Genomic DNA, 18,725 nt, shown 5'->3' on the forward strand with positions numbered 1-18,725 from the left:
AGGAAGAGGAGGAGGAGGAGGAAGAGGGGGAGGAGGCGGAGGGAGAGGAAGAGGAGGAGGAGGGAGAGGAGGAAGAGGAAGAGGAGGAGGAAGAAGAAGAAGAGGAGGAGGAGGAGGAGGAGGAGGGAGAGGAGGAGGAGGAGGGAGAGGAGCATGAGGAGGAGGAGGAGCAGGAGGAGGAGGAGGGAGAGGAAGAGGAGGAGGAGGGAGAGGAGCGGGAGGAGGAGGAGGAGGAGGAGGAGCAGGAGGAGGAGGAGGAGGAGGAGGAGGAGGAGGGAGAGGAGCAGGGTTAGGTGACAGTGAACCACGGGGCGGTCTGGGACAGAGCGGGGAGGGGGGTGTGATGTCAGGGGGGCTCTGAGCTCTGTACCGGTGTTCTGGGCCTCCAGCTGGTTGTTGGCCAGCAGCACCAGGCCCCAGGCTTCCAGCAGGCTTTCCTTGGTGTCCAGGCCCAGCGAGGCGCCCTGCAGGCGGGTCAGCTCACACCTCCGCAGGGGGGCGCCCCCGTCCAGCCGCAGCTCGCTCACGTCCAGCGCCTGACTCAGCACCCGCAGGCGCGATGCACAGTCCGCCACCGACTCCAGCTGGGGGGGGGAGGGGGGGGGGACGCAGAGGGAGGAGAGGGTTTGAATCACAGTCAAAGGTTCCGGGTTCGAACCCTGAATGTGCCGTTTGTATCCTTTGTGTATAGATGGGTGCCTTGACATAAGTAGCTCTTTGATATAAAAACCTTTTAGAATTATCTTCAAGATCAACATAAATAGATTGATAATATACATAAATAGATAAACAACACATCCACTCGATGATTTGCTTCGACTCCAGCCGGCTTTTATTGCTAACGGCTAATGGTTCAGTATTCAAAATGGCCGACAGTCTCCGGTGTACAGGAAGTGATGTCACGGCGACATCATCCACAGCAGCTCCAGATCATCTAACCCCGGACCCCCGGCTAGAGTCCGGCGGGGGGGTATAGGTGGTGGATCAGAGTGACCTCCTGACCTTGAACGGCAGCGCTTTGCCCAGGATCTTCTGGATGCCCTTCAGGGCGGTCGTCATGGAGACGGGCGTGGAGAGGACCGTCTGGATGGCGGCCGCCACCGTGTTCAGCTCCTGGAGACCCCTGCAGACACAGACCGGCCAATCAGAGGCAAGGGACGCTCCAATAGGGGGATAGGGGATGGGGGGGATCTGGCAACCCTCTTAACACCGAATACCAACTGATAACGTTGTGGTGGCGTTGCTGTGAGCTGTATGTTAGCATTAGCTCCATGAGAATAGATGGGGGGTTGTTGATACTAGCTGTATGTTAGCATTAGCTCCATGAGGAGAGAAATAGGGGTGTTGATATTAGCTGTATGTTAGCATTAGCTCCATGAGAAGAGATTTGGGGGTGTTGATGTTAGCTGTATGTTAGCATTATATCCATGAGCAGATGGATCGGGGGTCTTACTGGAAGTCGTTCAGGCCGTCCCCCAGCAGCAGCTGGGGCAGCCGCAGGATGAGGTGCTTGTGGATCCACTGCCAGTGCAGCGACAGAACCGACACGCCCTGGGAGTCCGCCGCCAGCGTGTTGCACACGTCCCAGAACCGGTCCCGCCACTGCAGCTGCTGCAGGATCTGATGGGAGACGCACACATACACACAGAGACACACACACACACACACACACACACACAGACAGAGACACACACACACACAGACAGAGACACACACACACACAGACACAGACACACACACAGACAGAGACACACACACACACACACAGACAGAGACACGCACACACACAGACAGATACACACACACTCACACAGACACACGTACACACACACAGACAGACACGCACACACACACACAGATAGATACACACACACACACACACACACGTACACACACACACACACACACACACACACACAGAGACACACACACACAGACACAGTACAGATACAGACAGACACACACACACACACACAGACATGCAGACACACAGACACACGTACACATACAGACACAGACACATGTACACACAGACACACACACATATATATATATATAAGAAACCGATTCCTCAACACCTAAATGTTTGCAGGTGTGGTCTGAGGGGGTCTGAGGGGGTCTGAGGGGGTCTGAGGGGTTCTGGGGGGGTCTGGGGGGTCTGAGGGGTTCTGGGGGGGTCTGGGGGGTCCGTACCTCGAACATGATGTGGTCTGAGATGTAGGGCTGTCCGGTCTGGATGGCCTGCAGCGTGAAGACGTCCCAGAGGTCGAAGAACGTCCGGAGGTGCATGAGGACGGGGTGGGGCAGGTGGCCGATGTCCACCGAGCCTGGGGACGGACACACAGACACTAGGACTACAACTCCCAGAATACACCTGGGGTCACCAGAACCTGAACTCTGAGGACGTTCAAGTTACAAACTGTATTTTGAGCAGGCTTTGCTGCTGTGTGTTTTAAACATAGATGCTTATTTTGTGATATTTGCTAATGTTTATTTCCTGATAGTGTACCACTGCTGTGGGGGCGTGTGGTACCTTTACTGAAGGCCGTGGCGATCCTCAGGGCACAGTTCTGGGCTGAGAGGCTGATGGCGCAGGTGCAGATGACTGACCGCTCCTCCCGGTCCATCAACAGGACCACCCTGGACCCCCCCCGGAGAACACGCCGGGTTAAACACCGCTCAGAGAACACGCCCGGGTTAAACACCACCCAGAGAACACGCCCGGGTTAAACACCACCAAGAGAACACGCCGGGTTAAACACCGCTCAGAGAACACGCCGCGTTAAACACCGCTCAGAGAACACGTCCGGGTTAAACACCGCTCAGAGAACACGCCGGGTTAAACACCGCTCAGAGAACACGCTGGGTACACGTCCTCTCTGAAGCCCAGTCCTTTGGTGGTTAACCTGACAGCAGCACTAAGGACTCCTGGATCGGCCAGTTAGTACGAGGCCCAGCCAAAGGGTTCTGGGTTTGATTCCCCAATGTACTCAGCGCCTCCTATAGGCATCCTAGCGCAAGAAGCACCCTGACCCCTACCTGTTCAGTAATGGCCCTGTACTGTTTAACCCAGTGGGGCCCAAATTATCTAACTATACAAAAAATGCTAAACATATGTTCAGAATATAGACTTGAAACCGCTGCAGTACTGTAGTACCACAGTACATTCCAGGTGTGTGATCTCCAGGTGTGTGCAGGGCTCACCTGTACTACAGGACATGTACTACAGTACCACATTACATTACAGGTGTGTTATCTCCAGGTGTGTGATCTCCAGGTGTGTGATCTCCAGGTGTGCGATCTCCAGGTGTGCGATCTCCAGGTGTGCGATCTCCAGGTGTACGGGGGGCTCACCTGTTGGCCACAGCGTTGAGCGCCTCCAGGAACTCCAGGTAGCGCTCCTCGTCCTCAAAGTTACACTTGTTGGCCAGGATGTCCAGGTACTGCTTGTTCCAGCGCATGTCCACCAGGATGCGGTACTCGTCTGGGGGTCAGAGGTCAGAGGTCAGGAGGACTAGCTGTGTGTGTGCGTGGGTACAGTTAGCTTATATCTAGGATTATATGTCTCTGTGTTCATGGGTCAGCTCACCTTCTGTGTTTCTGTAAGTTTTTTCTAATTCGTGTAAACCACACTCTCTCGATTGCCCAAGACAAATTTCTCTACCTAAGAGAAATCAAAGGCTCATCTCATCTTATCTTTTAGCTAACAGTCGCTAAACACACGGTACTCATCTGGGAAGCCACGTAGCGGGAAGTGGGAGGGGCCAGAATAATGTTAAGATATGGGTAGGTGGGAGGAGCCTGTGTCAGATAAAGTGGGAGGAGCCTGATCATGGGTGGGAGGTGCCTCATCATGGGTGGGAGGAGCCTGTGTCAGATAAAGTGGGAGGAGCCCGACCCTGGGTGAGAGGAGCCCGTGTCAGATAAAGTGGGAGGAGCCTGACCATGAGTGGGAGAAGCCTGCCCATGGGTGGGAGGAGCCTGACCATGAGTGGGAGGAGCCTGTGGACCTACCTGTGCTGTGAGGCTGCAGCAGCTCGGCCAGGGACCGCCCCTTGGCCGTCAGCTTGCTGCTGAACACCGCCTTCAGGGCGCGGTTCCCCGCCTCCACCTGTACCAGGGCGGGGTCTGAACCCGGGGGGGGGGGGGGGGAATACGTAAATATATATACACATACATCCCTAAAGAAGTAGAGATAGTGTAGTATAAGAAGAAATAGTGTACCAAGGGGTGCTTTTAGTTACCGTGTAGTAATAAGTAGTTCTAGTATATAATAAGTACCGGAGGCGTGCTTGTAGTTATATTACATAATAAGTAGAGATAGTGTATATATAGTTATAGTACACAATAAGTAGAGATAGGTTAATAATAAGTAGTTGTAGTATATAATAAGTAGATAGTGTAGTAATAGTATATATTCAGTACCGGGGGCGTGTTTGTAGTGCTTCCCCAGGTGGGTGAGCCAGTTGGAGCGTAGCGCCCAGTCCCCGTGCGAGGCGCGCTCCGTGAGCAGCCGCACGGCGCTGGGGATGAGCCGCAGGGCGTCGCCGTCCTCCAGGTCGACCACGCCCCCGCAGAACACCTGGCCCTCGAAGGCCCCGCCCCCCGCCGCCCCGCCCTGCAGCGCCCTCTGCAGGTCGCTCAGGCTCAGCGGCCGCGTCCTGGAACACACACACACACACACACACACACACACACACACACACACACACACACACACACACACACACACACACACACACACACACACACACACACACACACACACACACACACACACACACACACACACACACACACACACAGGTTCATGGTAAGCCTGAGGATCAGGGTTAGGGTAAGCATCAAGGTCAGGGGTCAAGGTTTAGGGTCAGGGTAAGCCTCAGGGTCCGAGGTCAGGGGTCAGGTTAAGCCTCAGGGTCAGAGGTTAGGGTAAGCCTCAGGGTCAGAGGTCAGGGTTAGGTTCAGGGGTCAGGGTTAGGTTCAGGGGTCAGGGTAAGCCTCAGGGTCAGAGGTCAGGGTTAGGTTCAGGGGTCAGGGTAAGCCTCAGGGTCAGAGGTCAGGGTCAGAGGTCAGGGTCAGAGGTCAGGGTTCAGGGGTCCTCACCGTTTGCCCTGCAGGCTGAGGGTGTTGAGGCAGAAGGAGAGCACCTGCCCGTCGCGGAGCACGGCGGAGAAGCAGGCGTCCTCCGTGGAGCTGAGCGCCGAGGGGAAGCCGTCGGGCCACACCCCCGCACACAGCAGCCCCGCCCCCCAGTCCTCCGAGTCCAGGATGGCCAGGTGCTGCTCGATCACCTGCTGGGCCAGCTGGGGGGGGAGAGAGGGAGAGGGTTAGGGGGGAGAGGGTTAGGGTAGGGGGGAGAGAGGGAGGGTGAGGGGGGGAGAGAGAGAGGGTTAGGGGGGAGAGAGAGAGGGTTAGGGGGGAGAGATGGAGGGTTGGGGGGAGAGAGAGAGAGAGAGGGTAAGGGGGGAGAGAGAGAGAGAGAGAGAGGGTAAGGGGGGAGAGAGAGAGAGAGTTACACCCTGAGCTGGGGCACCGAGGATCAGCTCTATCCCCGCTCTACAGTATCTCAGCTCTGTCTCTTACCCTCTGGCTCTATAGTGTCTCAGCTCTGTCTCTTACCCTCTGGCTCTATAGTGTCTCAGCTCTGTCTCTTACCCTCTGGCTCTATAGTGTCTCAGCTCTGTCTCTTACCCTCTGGCTCTATAGTGTCTCAGCTCTGTCTCTTACCCTCTGGCTCTATAGTGTCTCAGCTCTGTCTCTTACCCTCTGGCTCTATAGTGTCTCAGCTCTGTCTCTTACCCTCTGGCTCTATAGTGTCTCAGCTCTGTCTCTTACCCTCTGGCTCTATAGTGTCTCAGCTCTGTCTCTTACCCTCTGGCTCTATAGTGTCTCAGCTCTGTCTCTTACCCTCTGGGTCTGTCTCAGCTCTGTCTCTTACCCTCTGGCTCTATAGTGTCTCAGCTCTGTCTCTTACCCTCTGGCTCTATAGTGTCTCAGCTCTGCCTCTTACCCTCTGGCTCTATAGTGTCTCAGCTCCGTCTCTTACCCTCTGGCTCTATAGTGTCTCAGCTCTGTCTCTTACCCTCTGGCTCTATAGTTTCACCGCTCTGTCTCTTACCCTCTGGCTGGCCGGGCTGCGCTGGCAGAGGGAGTAGGCGGCTCCGCAGGCGTACTGCAGGGCGCTGGGCAGGTCCACGCCGCGCTGCAGCTGGCTGCCCAGCAGGGCGGCGCCGGAGAGCAGCGTGGCCACAGAGGAGGTCGGGGAGTCTGGGGAGAAGAAGACCGGTTGGACTCAGAGGTAGCCACATGCTAGTCCGTGGCTAGCAGGTAGCCAGATGCTAGCCCCTGGCTAGCTGGTAGCCACATGCTAGTCCCTGCTAGCATCCGACACACCGATGACATAGTTAATATCATGTAGAAAGGACTAGCAAGACTGAGGGGAGCTATTCAGTCCATTTGATAGTCGGACTAATGAATAGAATGAAAACAGTGTTCATACTAAACATCGTGTAATGTTTGACGTGTTTGATGAGACATCTGGTATTCAAACATTTACTTTCAGCGCATTTAGCATTTGTCAGAAGAAACAGTCATCCTAGTAATTATATGAATGAGTGGTACCCCAGATGGCGGTCTTGATGCCCTTGTGGATCTCCAGCAGCAGGTCGCACACGCAGTCGCCCACCACCCCGGCCGTGTGCAGCAGGCTCTTGATGTCCAGCAGGTCCCAGCAGACGCCCTCGTGCTCCCCCGGGACGTAGATCTCCACGCCCCGGTTCCTCATGGCCCGAGAGATCTCCCCGTGGGACGGGTCCATGGTGAGGAACAACCTAAAGAAACAGTTTATAAGTTATAACTCAACATGTTCCTGACATGTTAAAACCAAACATGTTTATGACATGTTAAAACTCAACATGTGTCCGACATGTTATAACTCCACATGTTTCTGACATGTTAAACCTCAACATGTTTCTGACATGTTATACCTCAACATGTTTCTGACATGTTATACCTCAACATGTTTCTGACATGTTATACCTCAACATGTTTCTGACATGTTATACCTCAACATGTTTCTGACATGTTATACCTCAACATGTTTCTGACATGTTATAACTCAACATGTGTCCGACATGGTATAACTCCACAGGTTTCTGACATGGTATAACTCCACATGTTTCTAGCGTTGATTGGGGGCGTGGCTTCTCACCTGAAGTTGGGGTGGGGTGTGACCTTGGGCGTGGTCCCGTCGATGACGCCCCTCTCGTTGATGGTCAGACAGCCTCCGGGCTCCAGCAGGGCGTTGAGGCGGTCCAGCACCGACGGGCTGCACAACACGACAGAGGACAACACGGTGAGCGCACTACACAACAACACAACACGGTGAACGCACACCACAGCACAACAACACAAAACGCTGAACGTTGACTGGCTGGCAGGGTTGACTCCGCCGTCGGTGTGTGAGTGCATTAATGCGTGTATGAATGGGTGAAGGTGAGGCAGTATCGTGCAGCGCTTTGAGCGGCCGCTGCTTAGCACAGCGCTGTATACATGCCGCTCAGAGACAAAGACGGACAGGAAGTGAGCAGGGGGGGGCACTTCCTGGGGGTCACCTGCAGAAGTTGACGTTGTCCATGAGCAGCCAGTCCCCGGCGGTGAGCGCCTGCACCAGCATGCCGTCCAGCCACTCGAAGCCCCCGTTGGTCCAGCCGTCCTCCAGCTGGGCCAGCCGCTCCTTCAGCAGAGTGAACTCCATCTGCAGCTTGGACATGTCTGGGGGCGCAGGGGTCACAGGTCAGCGAGGGGTCACAGGGGTCACAGGTCAGCGAGGGGTCGCAGGGGTCACAGGGTCAGCGGGGACCAGGGTCCTCACAACAGCACGTCAAGAGCTTGGTGTTGAGCTACTGAGGTATGTAGCATGTATCGGCATGTTAGCATGTAGCATTATGTGTGCAGCGATTAGCTACTAGCATGTATCAAGTAACGGATACCTGGGGAGTCCTTGAGCTTGGTGTTGAGCTATTGTTAGCATGTAGCGTTAGCATGTAGTGTTGGCGTGCTAGCGGCTACCTGTGAATACCTTGAGCCTGGTGTTGAGCTACTGTTAGCATGTTTTAGCTTCTGTTAGCATGTAGCGTTAACATGTAGTGTTGGCGTGCTAGCGGCTACCTGTGAAGACCTTGAGCCTGGGGTTGAGCTACTGTTAGCATGTTTTAGCTTCCGTTAGCATGTAGCGTTAGCTCGCTAGCGGCTACCTGTGAAGACCTTGAGCTTGGTGTTGAGCTTCTGCAGCAGCAGGATGATGACCTCCAGCTTGTTGAGGGCCTCCGCCGTGACCACTCCCCCGGAGCGCTCCAGCCCCGCCTCCTTCAGCCAGCGGCGGAACAGCCCCCAGGTCTTCAGCAGGAACTCTGTGTCCTGCACGCCCACGTCCAGCGACATCAGCCCCCGCCGCGTCACCATGGCAACCACGTAGTCCACGTTCTCCAGCACCTGCTGCCACGGCCGCATGATGTCCACCTGGTAGGGAGGGGGGGGGGGGGGGGGGGGGGGGGGTAGCACGGGGCAAGCATCAGCACTAGCCATCGGGTTGGTCCTAGCATCAGCTCTAGCCCTAGCATCAGCGCTAGCCCTAGCATCAGCACTAGCATCAGCATCAGGTCTAGCCCAAGGGATGGTCCTAGCATCTGCACTAGCATCAGCACTAGCCCTAGGATCAGCGCTAGCATCTGCGCTAGTCCTAGCATCAGCATTAGCATCAGCATCAGCATCAGGTCTAGCCCAAGGGATGGTCCTAGCATCTGCACTAGCATCAGTGCTAGCCCTAGCATCAGCGCTTGCATCAGCACCAAGCACCAGGACGTACAACATACACTGAAGTGCGTAGGAGGGGTGCAGGCCTGTGGGCTTCGGGGTGTGGGGGTGTTGGTGTGTGGGTGTGGGGGGTCCAGGCCTCACCTGCTCGAAGCCGCCCAGCAGCTCGGTGGTGTCCATGGCGCTGTTCATGGCCATGACGCGCAGCCGGTGGCCGGTGAGCAGGGCCAGCAGCCGCACCAGGCTGGTCTTGCCGCTGGCGGTGGGCCCCACCAGCACCGACATCCAGCCCATCTCCACGCACTTCATCAGGGACTCCAGGGGCCGCAGCGCCTGGTGTGTGATGGACAGGGGCGGGTCCAGGGTGGCCGGGGCCCCCCCGCTGCGCTGGAGGACCGAGAAGCCCACCTGGGGGAGGGAGGGGGAGGTTCTCATTAGGAGTGATAATGTAGCTTAGCATAGCAGGCTACGTTTTAGTTAATGATAATGTAGCTTAGCATAGCATGCTACGTCTTAGTTAATGATAATGTAGCTTAGCATAGCAGGCTACGTCTTAGTTAATGATAATGTAGCTTAGCATAGCAGGCTACGTCTTAGTTAATGATAATGTAGCTTAGCATAGCAGGCTACGTTTTAGTTAATGATAATGTAGCATAGCATAGCAGGCTACGTCTTAGTTAATGATAATGTAGCTTAGCATAGCAGGCTACGTTTTAGTTAATGATAATGTAGCATAGCATAGCAGGCTACGTTTTAGTTAATGATAATGTAGCTTAGCATAGCAGGCTACGTCTTAGTTAATGATAATGTAGCTTAGCATAGCAGGCTACGTTTTAGTTAATGATAATGTAGCATAGCATAGCATGCTACGTCTTAGTTAATGATAATGTAGCGTAGCATAGCAAGCTACGTTTTAGTTAATACTTAACCCAACACAATAACAGAAGAGAGGCAGAGCCATGCGGACCGACCTGCAGGTTGAGGGGGGTGATGTGGAACTCTCTGGACCGGGCGTACGGCTCGAAGTCCGCCCCGAACACCTTCCTGAACACACACAGCACCTGGGGGGAGACAGGCATCAGCACAGGGGTACATCCTGAACACCTGGCCTTCAGCAAGGGGGTGCCCCCTGAACACCTGGCCTCACCTGGCCCTCAAAGTCTTTAATGATGATTGGCTGTATGGAACAGTGACCTTATCTTCCTTAACTAATACATTGAATCCATTATTATTACGTTAGCTTTGACAGACATCCTTCAGCTACTGAGTAGAACGTTTGGGAACGTTTAAGGTTCAAGGTTTATTACAAATAGTTTTACAGTACGTCTGAGACGGCCGGCCAGACAGACTGACACCCAGACAGTCAAACATAGTCAGTCAGTCAGTCAGTCAGCCCCCCTCCGTTACCTGTGCCTTGTCGGCCTCGGAACGCATGCGGTCGGCGTAGACCAGACCCACGTGCTGCCCCGGGTTGAAGAAGCCTGGCGATTGGTCGGCCTGCATCAGCTGACACCAGCGGAACATGTCGCGCAGGTTGAACTCCCAGGGGCCCCCTCTCTGACCCCACTTCCTCTCCACGCTCACTTCCTGTACCAGCTGGGAGCGGCGCGAAGGACAAATTAATAAAAACAAGCTTTTAATTTAATAATAAATATGATTAAATGTAAACGCATCAAATGTGTTGGTTGACAACATTGCATGTTTCCAGCACTTCCTGGATGTGGACCCACCGTGTGGCTGAACTCCACCATCTTGGAGATGATCTCCTTGTCGATGTTGGGGAAGATGGCGTCACCGATGAACTCCATGTCTCCGCTGGTCAGCTGGTCCACGAACACCTGGAGACAGAGGAGAGACGCAGGTCAAGATAAAGACCAGCTAGAGACCAGCAGGTCAAGATAAAGACCAGCTAGAGACCAGCAGGTCAGTCTAAAGACCAGCTAGAGACCAGCAGGTCAGTCTAGAGACCAGCAGGAGAGACAGGAGACCAGCAGGAGGTCAATACTTCGGTACCTGGATGAAGGATTCTCGTTTAGATTTGTATATCAGAGTACTACCACTGCACTACTTCTGTATAACAGCAGTACTACCACAGTACTACTACTGTATAACAGTACTATGACAGTACTACTACTGTATAACAGAGTACTACCACAGTACTACTACTGTATAACAGCAGTTACACAGTACCACAGTACTGTAACTACAGTACCTGTTTGAAGCAGTTGAGAAAGGACTTGGACAGCCCCTAGTTTAGATGTGTATATCTACAGTACTACTTAGAGTAATACTACAGTACTACTACAGTACTAGTACTCGTGGTACCTGTGTGAAGCGGTTGAGGAAGGACTTGGGCAGCCCCTTGCGCCCGCCCCCCTGGGTGAAGGGGTTCTGGCAGCCGAAGATGCGCGTCTTGTGGTGCTGGACCTGGAAGCTCATCCCCAGCTCGGGGATGTAGATCTCAGCCCGGTGGTCGAAGCAGGCGTTCAGGCCCTCCAGGACCGACTGGGAGGCCAGGTTCAGCTGCAGGGCAGGACACGGGTCAGTAAACAGACAGACAGACACTCGGGTCAGCAAACAGACAGACAGACAGACACACGGGTCAGCAAACAGACACACAGGTCAGCAAACAGACAGACAGACACACGGGTCATCAAACAGACAAACAGACAGACACATGGGTCAGCAAACAGACAGACACACGGGTCAGCAAACAGACAGACAGACACACGGGTCAGCAAACAGACAGACAGACAGACACATGGGTCAGTAAACAGACACAGACACATGGGTCAGCAACCAGACAGACAGGTCAACGTACGGAGGGGACACAACCGATCAACGTACACACCCACACCCACCCACAAACACACACACACCTCGTCCAGGACGATCCAGTGTCCGGCCTTCAGGGCGGCCAGCAGGGGGCCGTCCCTCCAGGCGAACTCCCCCCCCTTCCCCCCCTCCACCGGGAGGTCCGTCCCGAACAGGTCCGTCACATCCTGCAGGGGGAGAGAGAGGGGGGGGAGAGAGCGGGGGAGAGATGGGAGAGAAATGAGATGAGACATTGACATAGGGAGCGTTTTTCTCCCACTAGGAATATTAGGAACGTGGGGGAAAAACGGGACACAGCCATTTAAAATAAAGTATTAATAAACTAACACTATACTAGCACTATAGTAAGACTCCTTACTCGAGACATCGTCGCTAAAACACCAAACATGGTCAAATAACGTTTCTCAGGAAGTGGATGCAATGAGTCAGAGGAGTGTTTAGGAGTTGGACCCACGGTCTGCTCTGATAGGTTGATCCGGACCAGGTGGTTCCCCGAGGCCTGGGCCAGCGCCCCCACCAGGCTGGTCTTGCCCACGCCGGGGGAGCCCTCCAGCAGCACGGGCCGCTGCAGCTTCAGGGCCCTCAGGAGCCGCTGGGCGTTGACCGCCGTGGTGCCCGCCCCCATGGCGTAGTCCGCCAGGCTGCGGCCCTCGCTCTGAGGACCTGGGGGGGGGCAGGGAGAGGGGGGGGGGGTGTCAGAGTTCACGTGCACTGACTCACATACACGCACGTGCACTCTCACGTGCACTACCTCATACATTCTCGCGTGCACTACCCCCCATTTACTCTCCCTCACGTGCACTACTTTACATGCACTACCTCCCGTTCACTCTCCCGTGCACTCCTTCCCCTTCACGTGCACTCCCTCCCCTTCCCTCCCGTGCCCCAGACCTAGGGCGATGTAGAAGGGCTCGATGCCGAAGAAGTCGTCGCCCCACTGGGGCTGGCGGGGCAGGCCGGTGTCGTAGACCCGCAGCGCGTCCAGAGCCTCCTGGTCCAGCGCGCTCATCTTCCCCAGCCGCCTCCGCAGGAAGCCCAGGCAGGACCGCCGCGCCAGAGCGGCCTGGTCCGCACAGCCCACCGTGGTGCCTGGGGAGGGGGGTGGGGGGGAGACAGAAAACGTTTTTACACTGCCAAATATGTGCGTATTATGCCTGGCTAAATAGTTCATCGGGGTTTGGAGCCTACACTCTTGAATCATGAAAAAATAAAAACATTCGGAGTATGCAAATTCTTCTAAAGAGGTCTACTCTCCGCCTTCTACAGTGAACCCAGAAAGCCGGCTCCGGGACGGAGGGGGATTTTACCCCCTCGGTTTTACACAGGCAAGACGGTGATATTGCAGGGTGGGCCAAGCCGCGACCGTAATGGCTTGGCAGTGTAAACATGCCTAGAGATGGAGAGAGCGAGAGACAGAGACAGAGACACAGAGAGACAGACAGACACAGAGAAAGAGAGACAGAGACACAGAGAGAGAGAGACAGACACAGAAAGAGACACAGACAGACAGACACAGAAAGAGACACAGACAGACAGAGACAGACAGAGACAGAGACAGAGACAGAGAGAGTTCTTACCATCCAACCACAGTGATCTCTTTCTAGGTCCTCTGTCCTCCAGCACCCTTCACTCTTTAACCTTGGATCAGTTATCTGTTCCGCTGCCCCCCTCCCCTCCCCCTCCCTCCTGCCCCCCCTCCCCCTCCACGCTGCCACTCACCTGAGCCCAGGCCGTCCACGTACACCAGGCAGGCGGCGTGGATGAAGGCGGTGACCGTGTCGAGCCGCAGGTCCCACTCCACCTCCTCGTCGTCCTCCGCCGCGCCCATGGTCATGAAGCCGTCCTCGTCGCGCTCGCACACCGTGTTCAGGAAGTGCACCCAGGACAGGACGTCCCGCACGCTCAGGATGCAGCGCCGCCCGAAGTCCTGGCGGGTCAGCCAGTCGATGAAGTCCAGCATCAGCTCGCCCAGGTCCCCGCCTGGTCCAGAGGCGGAGTATTAGCGTTGGCCACCCAGCCCCTTAGCATTAGCCGCCTAGCTCCTTATCTTCAGACCCCTAGCTCCTTAGCATCAGCCCACTAGCTTCTTACCATTAGCCCCTTAGCAATAATCCCCTAGCATCAGCCAACTAGCTTCTTAGCATTAGCCGAATAGCTCATTATCATCAGCCCCATAGCTCCTTAGCATCAGCCATCTAGCTCCTTAGCATCAGCCACCTAGCACCTTAGCATTAGCCCCCTAGCATCAGCCCTTTAGCTCCTTAGCATTAGCCCTCTCATTCCTTAGCATTAGCCCCCTACCTCCTTAGCATCAGCCCCCTAGCTCCTTAGCATCAGCCCCTAGCTCCTTAGCATTATCCCCCTAGCCCCTTAGCATTAGCGCTGTGAGCCCCTTGTTGACTGGGCGCTACCTTCCAGGGAGAGCCCGGCCCGCAGGTTGTGCTGGACGATCTGCAGCAGGTCGGCCCGGCTGTTGCTCTGGGGGCACCAGATCTCTGTGAAGCGGTTCCTGAGGGCCGGGGACAGCTGGGGACAAACACACCGGGGTTAGCAGCCCGCTACATGCTAGGCTACAACTCAGCTAAAGCAGAGCTAATGGCAAGCGAAAGAATTAAATGTAAGCAGGAAGTAAGTGACGACAGAGCTGACTAAGCTAGCTCCACAGGGGGTGAATGTGAAGACAAACCGGTGATGATCAATAAAGATCAGCAGGGGCTCCCATTGGACCCTCATATCCCCACAAAGTAATACATTCACTTTGACACATCTGATCATAACCACACACACAAACCAAGTACTAAACACACACGCTCAGAAGGTAACACACACACACACACACACACAAACCAGGTACTAAAACACAAACACACACACACACACACACACACACACACACACACCCACCTCCTTCTTGCCGAAGTCGCCCCCGGGGTTCATGGTGGCCACCATGCGGAAGGCGCGGTCGGCCGTGATGAGCTCCACGTCGCTGGAGTCCCCGCTGCCCTTCTCCGCCAGCACCAGGGAGCGCTCCGTCTCCAGGACACTAGACAACAACAAGACCGTCAACAACAACAACAACAACACAGTCAACAACAACAACACAGTGAATAAGCAGGGAGCTCCGTCTCCAGGACACTAGACAACAACAAGACCGTCAACAACAACAACAACAACAACAAAGTCAACAACAACAACATAGTGAACAACCAGGGAGCTCCGTCTCCAGGACACTAGACAACAACAAGACAGTAAACAACAACAACCACACAGTCAACAACAACAACACAGTGAACAACCAGGGAGCTCCATCTCCAGGACGCTAGACAACAACAATACAGTAAACAACAACAACACAGTCAACCACCAGGGAGCTCCGTCTCCGGGACGCTAGACAACAACAATACAGTAAACAACAACAACAACAACACAGTCAACCACCAGGGAGCTCCGTCTCCGGGACGCTAGAGACAACAAGGCCAGAACAGACGGTGAGTGAGTTTTTTGTGGTGTTGTTTTGTATGCGTGTTTCTGTGTGGTGTTGTTGTTTTGTGAGTGTGTCTCTCTGTGTGTTGTTGTGTTGTGTCTCTCTGTGTATTGTGTTGTGTGTGTGTCTCTCTGTGTGTGTTGTGTTGTGTGTGTGTCTCTCTGTGTGTGTTGTGTGTGTGTGTGTGTGTGTTGTGTGTCTCTCTCTGTGTGTGTGTGTGGTGTGTGTGTACCTGTTGAGCCTCTCCAGCACAGAGTCGTCTGCGAGGGAGATCTCGTCCAATAGGAACACTCCTCCCTGCTTCATGGCCTGGACCAGCGGTCCGTCGTGCCACTCGAACAGACGGCCGTCCTCCGCATCCCTCTGGAGGACGGACACACACACACACACACACACACACACACACACACACACACACACACACACACACACACACACACACACACACACACACACACACACACACACACACACACACACACAGACAGACAGACAGACAGACAGACAGACAGACAGACACAGACACACGTTTGAGGAGGTTGGTCTGCAGGTATCATCTCCTTTCATAGGCCCTTTCCTTACGGAACCTGTTGCCTGTGTTTGTATTATATATAATGACTGAGCGAGAGAGAGAGAGAGCGAGAGCGAGAGCCTGTACCTGGTTGGTGTGTCTTACGGGCCGTAGCCCCCCCAGGAAGTCGGAGGTCTCCATGTGGAGGTGACAGTTGAGGGAGAAGAACTTCTGGGCCGCGAGCGCCGCGAACAGCTGGCAGATGGTGGTCTTACCACATCTGGACACAGATAGGATAAGGCAGGATAAGAGAAGCAGTGTTAAGAAAAGGAGCCTTAAGATACGATAAGCAGCCTTAAGATAAGGTATGATGAGAGAAGCAGCCTTAAGATTAGATAAGGTATGAAAAGATAAGCAGCATTAAGATAAGGTATAGTAAGAGGAGCGTTAAGATAAGGTATAATAAGGCATGATAAGCGTTAAGATAAGGGTTGACATAAGGTATGCTAAGCGTTAAGGTAAGGGGTGCTAAGCGTTAAGGTAAGGGGTGCTAAGCGTTAAGGTAAGGGGTGCTAAGCGTTAAGGTAAGGTATGCTAAGCGTTAAGGTAAGGTATGCTAAGCGTTAAGGTAAGGTATGCTAAGCGTTAAGATAAGGGGTGCTAAGCGTTAAGGTAAGGGGTGCTAAGCGTTAAGATGAGGGGTGCTAAGCGTTAAGGTAAGGTATGCTGAGCGTTAAGGTAAGGTATGCTGAGCGTTAAGGTAAGGTATGCTGAGCGTTAAGGTAAGGTATGCTGAGCGTTAAGGTAAGGTATGCTGAGCGTTAAGGTAAGGTATGCTGAGCGTTAAGGTAAGGGGTGCTAAGCGTTAAGGTAAGGTATGCTAAGCGTTAAGGTAAGGAGTGCTGTTACCCGGTGTCCCCCACCAGCAGGACCGACTCCCCAAAGTGCAGGGCGCGGCCCACCAGCACGGCAAGCCGCCGCATGCCCGCCGTCCACACCACGTGGCGGAACTCCTCCGGGACCCCCGCGATGCTGTCGATGAACGGACCTGAGGGGAGACACACCTTAGAGCTCCGGACACACCTGAGACCACTCGACACACCTGAGACCACCTGACACACCTGAGACTACCTGACACACACCCGAGACCACCTGACACACCCGAGACCACCTGACACACCTTGAGACCGTCCGACACGCCTGAGACCACCTGACACACCTGAGACCACCTGACACACCTTAGAACACCTGAGACCACCTGAAACCACCTGAAACTACCTGACACACACCTGAGACTACCTGAGACCACCTGACACACCCTGAGACCACCTGACACACCCTGAGACTACCTAACACACTCCTCTGAGCCCGTCCTCTGAGCCCGTCCTCTGAGCCCGTCCTCTGAGCCCGTCCTCTGAGCCCGTCCTCTGAGCCAGTCCTCTCATCTTACGTTTTGGTGAACTCACTCCCCACCCTCTTGTTTCCCATCGTATCTCACTCCATCCAACCCTGTTTCAGGTTATACATTTCATCTTGCCCCATCTTAGGATAGATAATGTATCTTGCCTCAATTTGTAAGAAATCGTATCCTATCCTAATAGTGTTTGTAGCTTCTTTATACGGGCTACGACGCCGTCTTGAGTGTCTGTAGTGTCTGGGGCGTCTCTATAGTGTCTAGTATCACTAGAGTGTGTCTGTAGTATATCTGTAGTGTCTAGTATCACTACAGTGTGTCCGTAGTATCTCTGCAGTGTCTAGTATCACTACAGTGTGTCCGTAGTATCTCTGCAGTGTCTAGTATCACTAGAGTGTTTCCGTAGTATCTCTGTAGTGTCTAGTATCACTACAGTGTGTCCGTAGTATCTTTGCAGTGTCTAGTATCACTACAGTGTGTCCGTAGTATCTCTGCAGTGTCTAGTATCACTACAGTGTGTCCGTAGTATCTCTGCAGTGTCTAGTATCACTACAGTGTGTCCGTAGTATCTCTGTAGTGTCTAGTATCACTACAGTGTGTCCGTAGTATCTCTGTAGTGTCTAGTATCACTACAGTGTGTCCGTAGTATCTCTGCAGTGTCTAGTATCACTAGAGGGTCTCTGTAGTGTCTCGTATCATTAGAGTGTGTCTGTAGTATCTCTGTAGCGTCTAGTATCCCTAGTGAGTCCGTAGTATCTCTGTAGTGTCTAGTATCACTAGACGGTCTTGTGTCTGTAGTTTCTGTACTCACTGAACTGTCCGGTGACCTGCTTCTGGGAGAACAGGGTGTCTGGGTTGACGGTCCTCTTGAAGTGCTTCTCCAGGATGGACAGGATGGTGGCTTCCTCCTCGGGCTTCCTTACACGGCCAGCCAGCAGCATGAAGCCTAAGGGAGGACCAACATCATCACTCACTAGAACACACTACTAATCACTATTACACACACACGACAGACAGCACCACTCACTATTACACATTGCAACCCAGTACCACTCACTATTACATACTAATACTAATTGTTAAGCCCACAGTGTGAGACACACTCTCGATATGGGGGCGGGACTACAGTGCAGAAGGCGACCACTCACCATCGTCGGCCAAATGCTGCAGCCAATCGCGCGACTCGTCGGTCTGCTCCTCCAGCCTATAGCGGTCGGCCCAGCGGAACAGGTCCCTCAGCGTGATGAAGCCGTGCTTCCCAGCAAACACCGAGGAGCCGCGACGCAGAGACTGGAGAACAGGGAGCGGTTAATGGAACAGAGGACAGGAAAGGGATCACAGGAACAGGATATGGATCACAGGGACAGGATGCGGATCACATGAACAGGATGTGCATCACATGAACAGGATGTAGATCACATGAACAGGATGTGGATCACATGGACATGATGTGGATCAAATCAACAGGATGTGGATCAAACTGAACAGGATGTGGATCAAACTGAACAGGATGTGGATCACATGAACAGGATGTGGATCACATGAACAGAATGTGGATCACATGAACAGGATGTAGATCACATGAACAGGATATGGATGACATGAACAGGATATGGATCACTTGATATGATCCCCATATCTAAGCAAGACGAACCCATCAACCC

The 18,725-nt window shown here is 53.9% G+C and overlaps 1 protein-coding gene across 1 annotated transcript in view; it reads right to left on the reverse strand.

Moving 5' to 3' along the window:
- mdn1 (midasin AAA ATPase 1) overlaps positions 1–18,725 on the reverse strand; it is a 68,036-nt gene that overhangs the window by 28,903 nt on the left and 20,408 nt on the right. Inside the window, exons 27-56 of the mRNA XM_056580616.1 lie at positions 18,210–18,351; positions 17,873–18,007; positions 16,557–16,695; positions 15,795–15,927; positions 15,369–15,499; positions 14,557–14,695; positions 14,064–14,178; positions 13,372–13,632; positions 12,544–12,741; positions 12,107–12,315; positions 11,697–11,819; positions 11,143–11,340; positions 10,548–10,655; positions 10,225–10,413; positions 9,789–9,878; positions 8,962–9,225; positions 8,259–8,523; positions 7,617–7,776; positions 7,214–7,330; positions 6,625–6,833; positions 6,122–6,270; positions 5,107–5,306; positions 4,426–4,661; positions 4,015–4,128; positions 3,355–3,484; positions 2,534–2,640; positions 2,194–2,327; positions 1,454–1,620; positions 1,003–1,123; positions 371–584 (exon numbers count right to left, since the gene is read on the reverse strand). Of these exons, the coding sequence (XP_056436591.1) occupies positions 371–584; positions 1,003–1,123; positions 1,454–1,620; positions 2,194–2,327; positions 2,534–2,640; positions 3,355–3,484; positions 4,015–4,128; positions 4,426–4,661; positions 5,107–5,306; positions 6,122–6,270; positions 6,625–6,833; positions 7,214–7,330; positions 7,617–7,776; positions 8,259–8,523; positions 8,962–9,225; positions 9,789–9,878; positions 10,225–10,413; positions 10,548–10,655; positions 11,143–11,340; positions 11,697–11,819; positions 12,107–12,315; positions 12,544–12,741; positions 13,372–13,632; positions 14,064–14,178; positions 14,557–14,695; positions 15,369–15,499; positions 15,795–15,927; positions 16,557–16,695; positions 17,873–18,007; positions 18,210–18,351 (4,897 nt within the window). The remainder of the gene's footprint in view (positions 1–370; positions 585–1,002; positions 1,124–1,453; positions 1,621–2,193; positions 2,328–2,533; positions 2,641–3,354; positions 3,485–4,014; positions 4,129–4,425; positions 4,662–5,106; positions 5,307–6,121; positions 6,271–6,624; positions 6,834–7,213; positions 7,331–7,616; positions 7,777–8,258; positions 8,524–8,961; positions 9,226–9,788; positions 9,879–10,224; positions 10,414–10,547; positions 10,656–11,142; positions 11,341–11,696; positions 11,820–12,106; positions 12,316–12,543; positions 12,742–13,371; positions 13,633–14,063; positions 14,179–14,556; positions 14,696–15,368; positions 15,500–15,794; positions 15,928–16,556; positions 16,696–17,872; positions 18,008–18,209; positions 18,352–18,725) is intronic.

Source organism: Gadus chalcogrammus, chromosome 21, assembly GCF_026213295.1.
Source record: "Gadus chalcogrammus isolate NIFS_2021 chromosome 21, NIFS_Gcha_1.0, whole genome shotgun sequence".
NCBI classification, from domain to species: Eukaryota; Metazoa; Chordata; class Actinopteri; order Gadiformes; family Gadidae; genus Gadus; species Gadus chalcogrammus.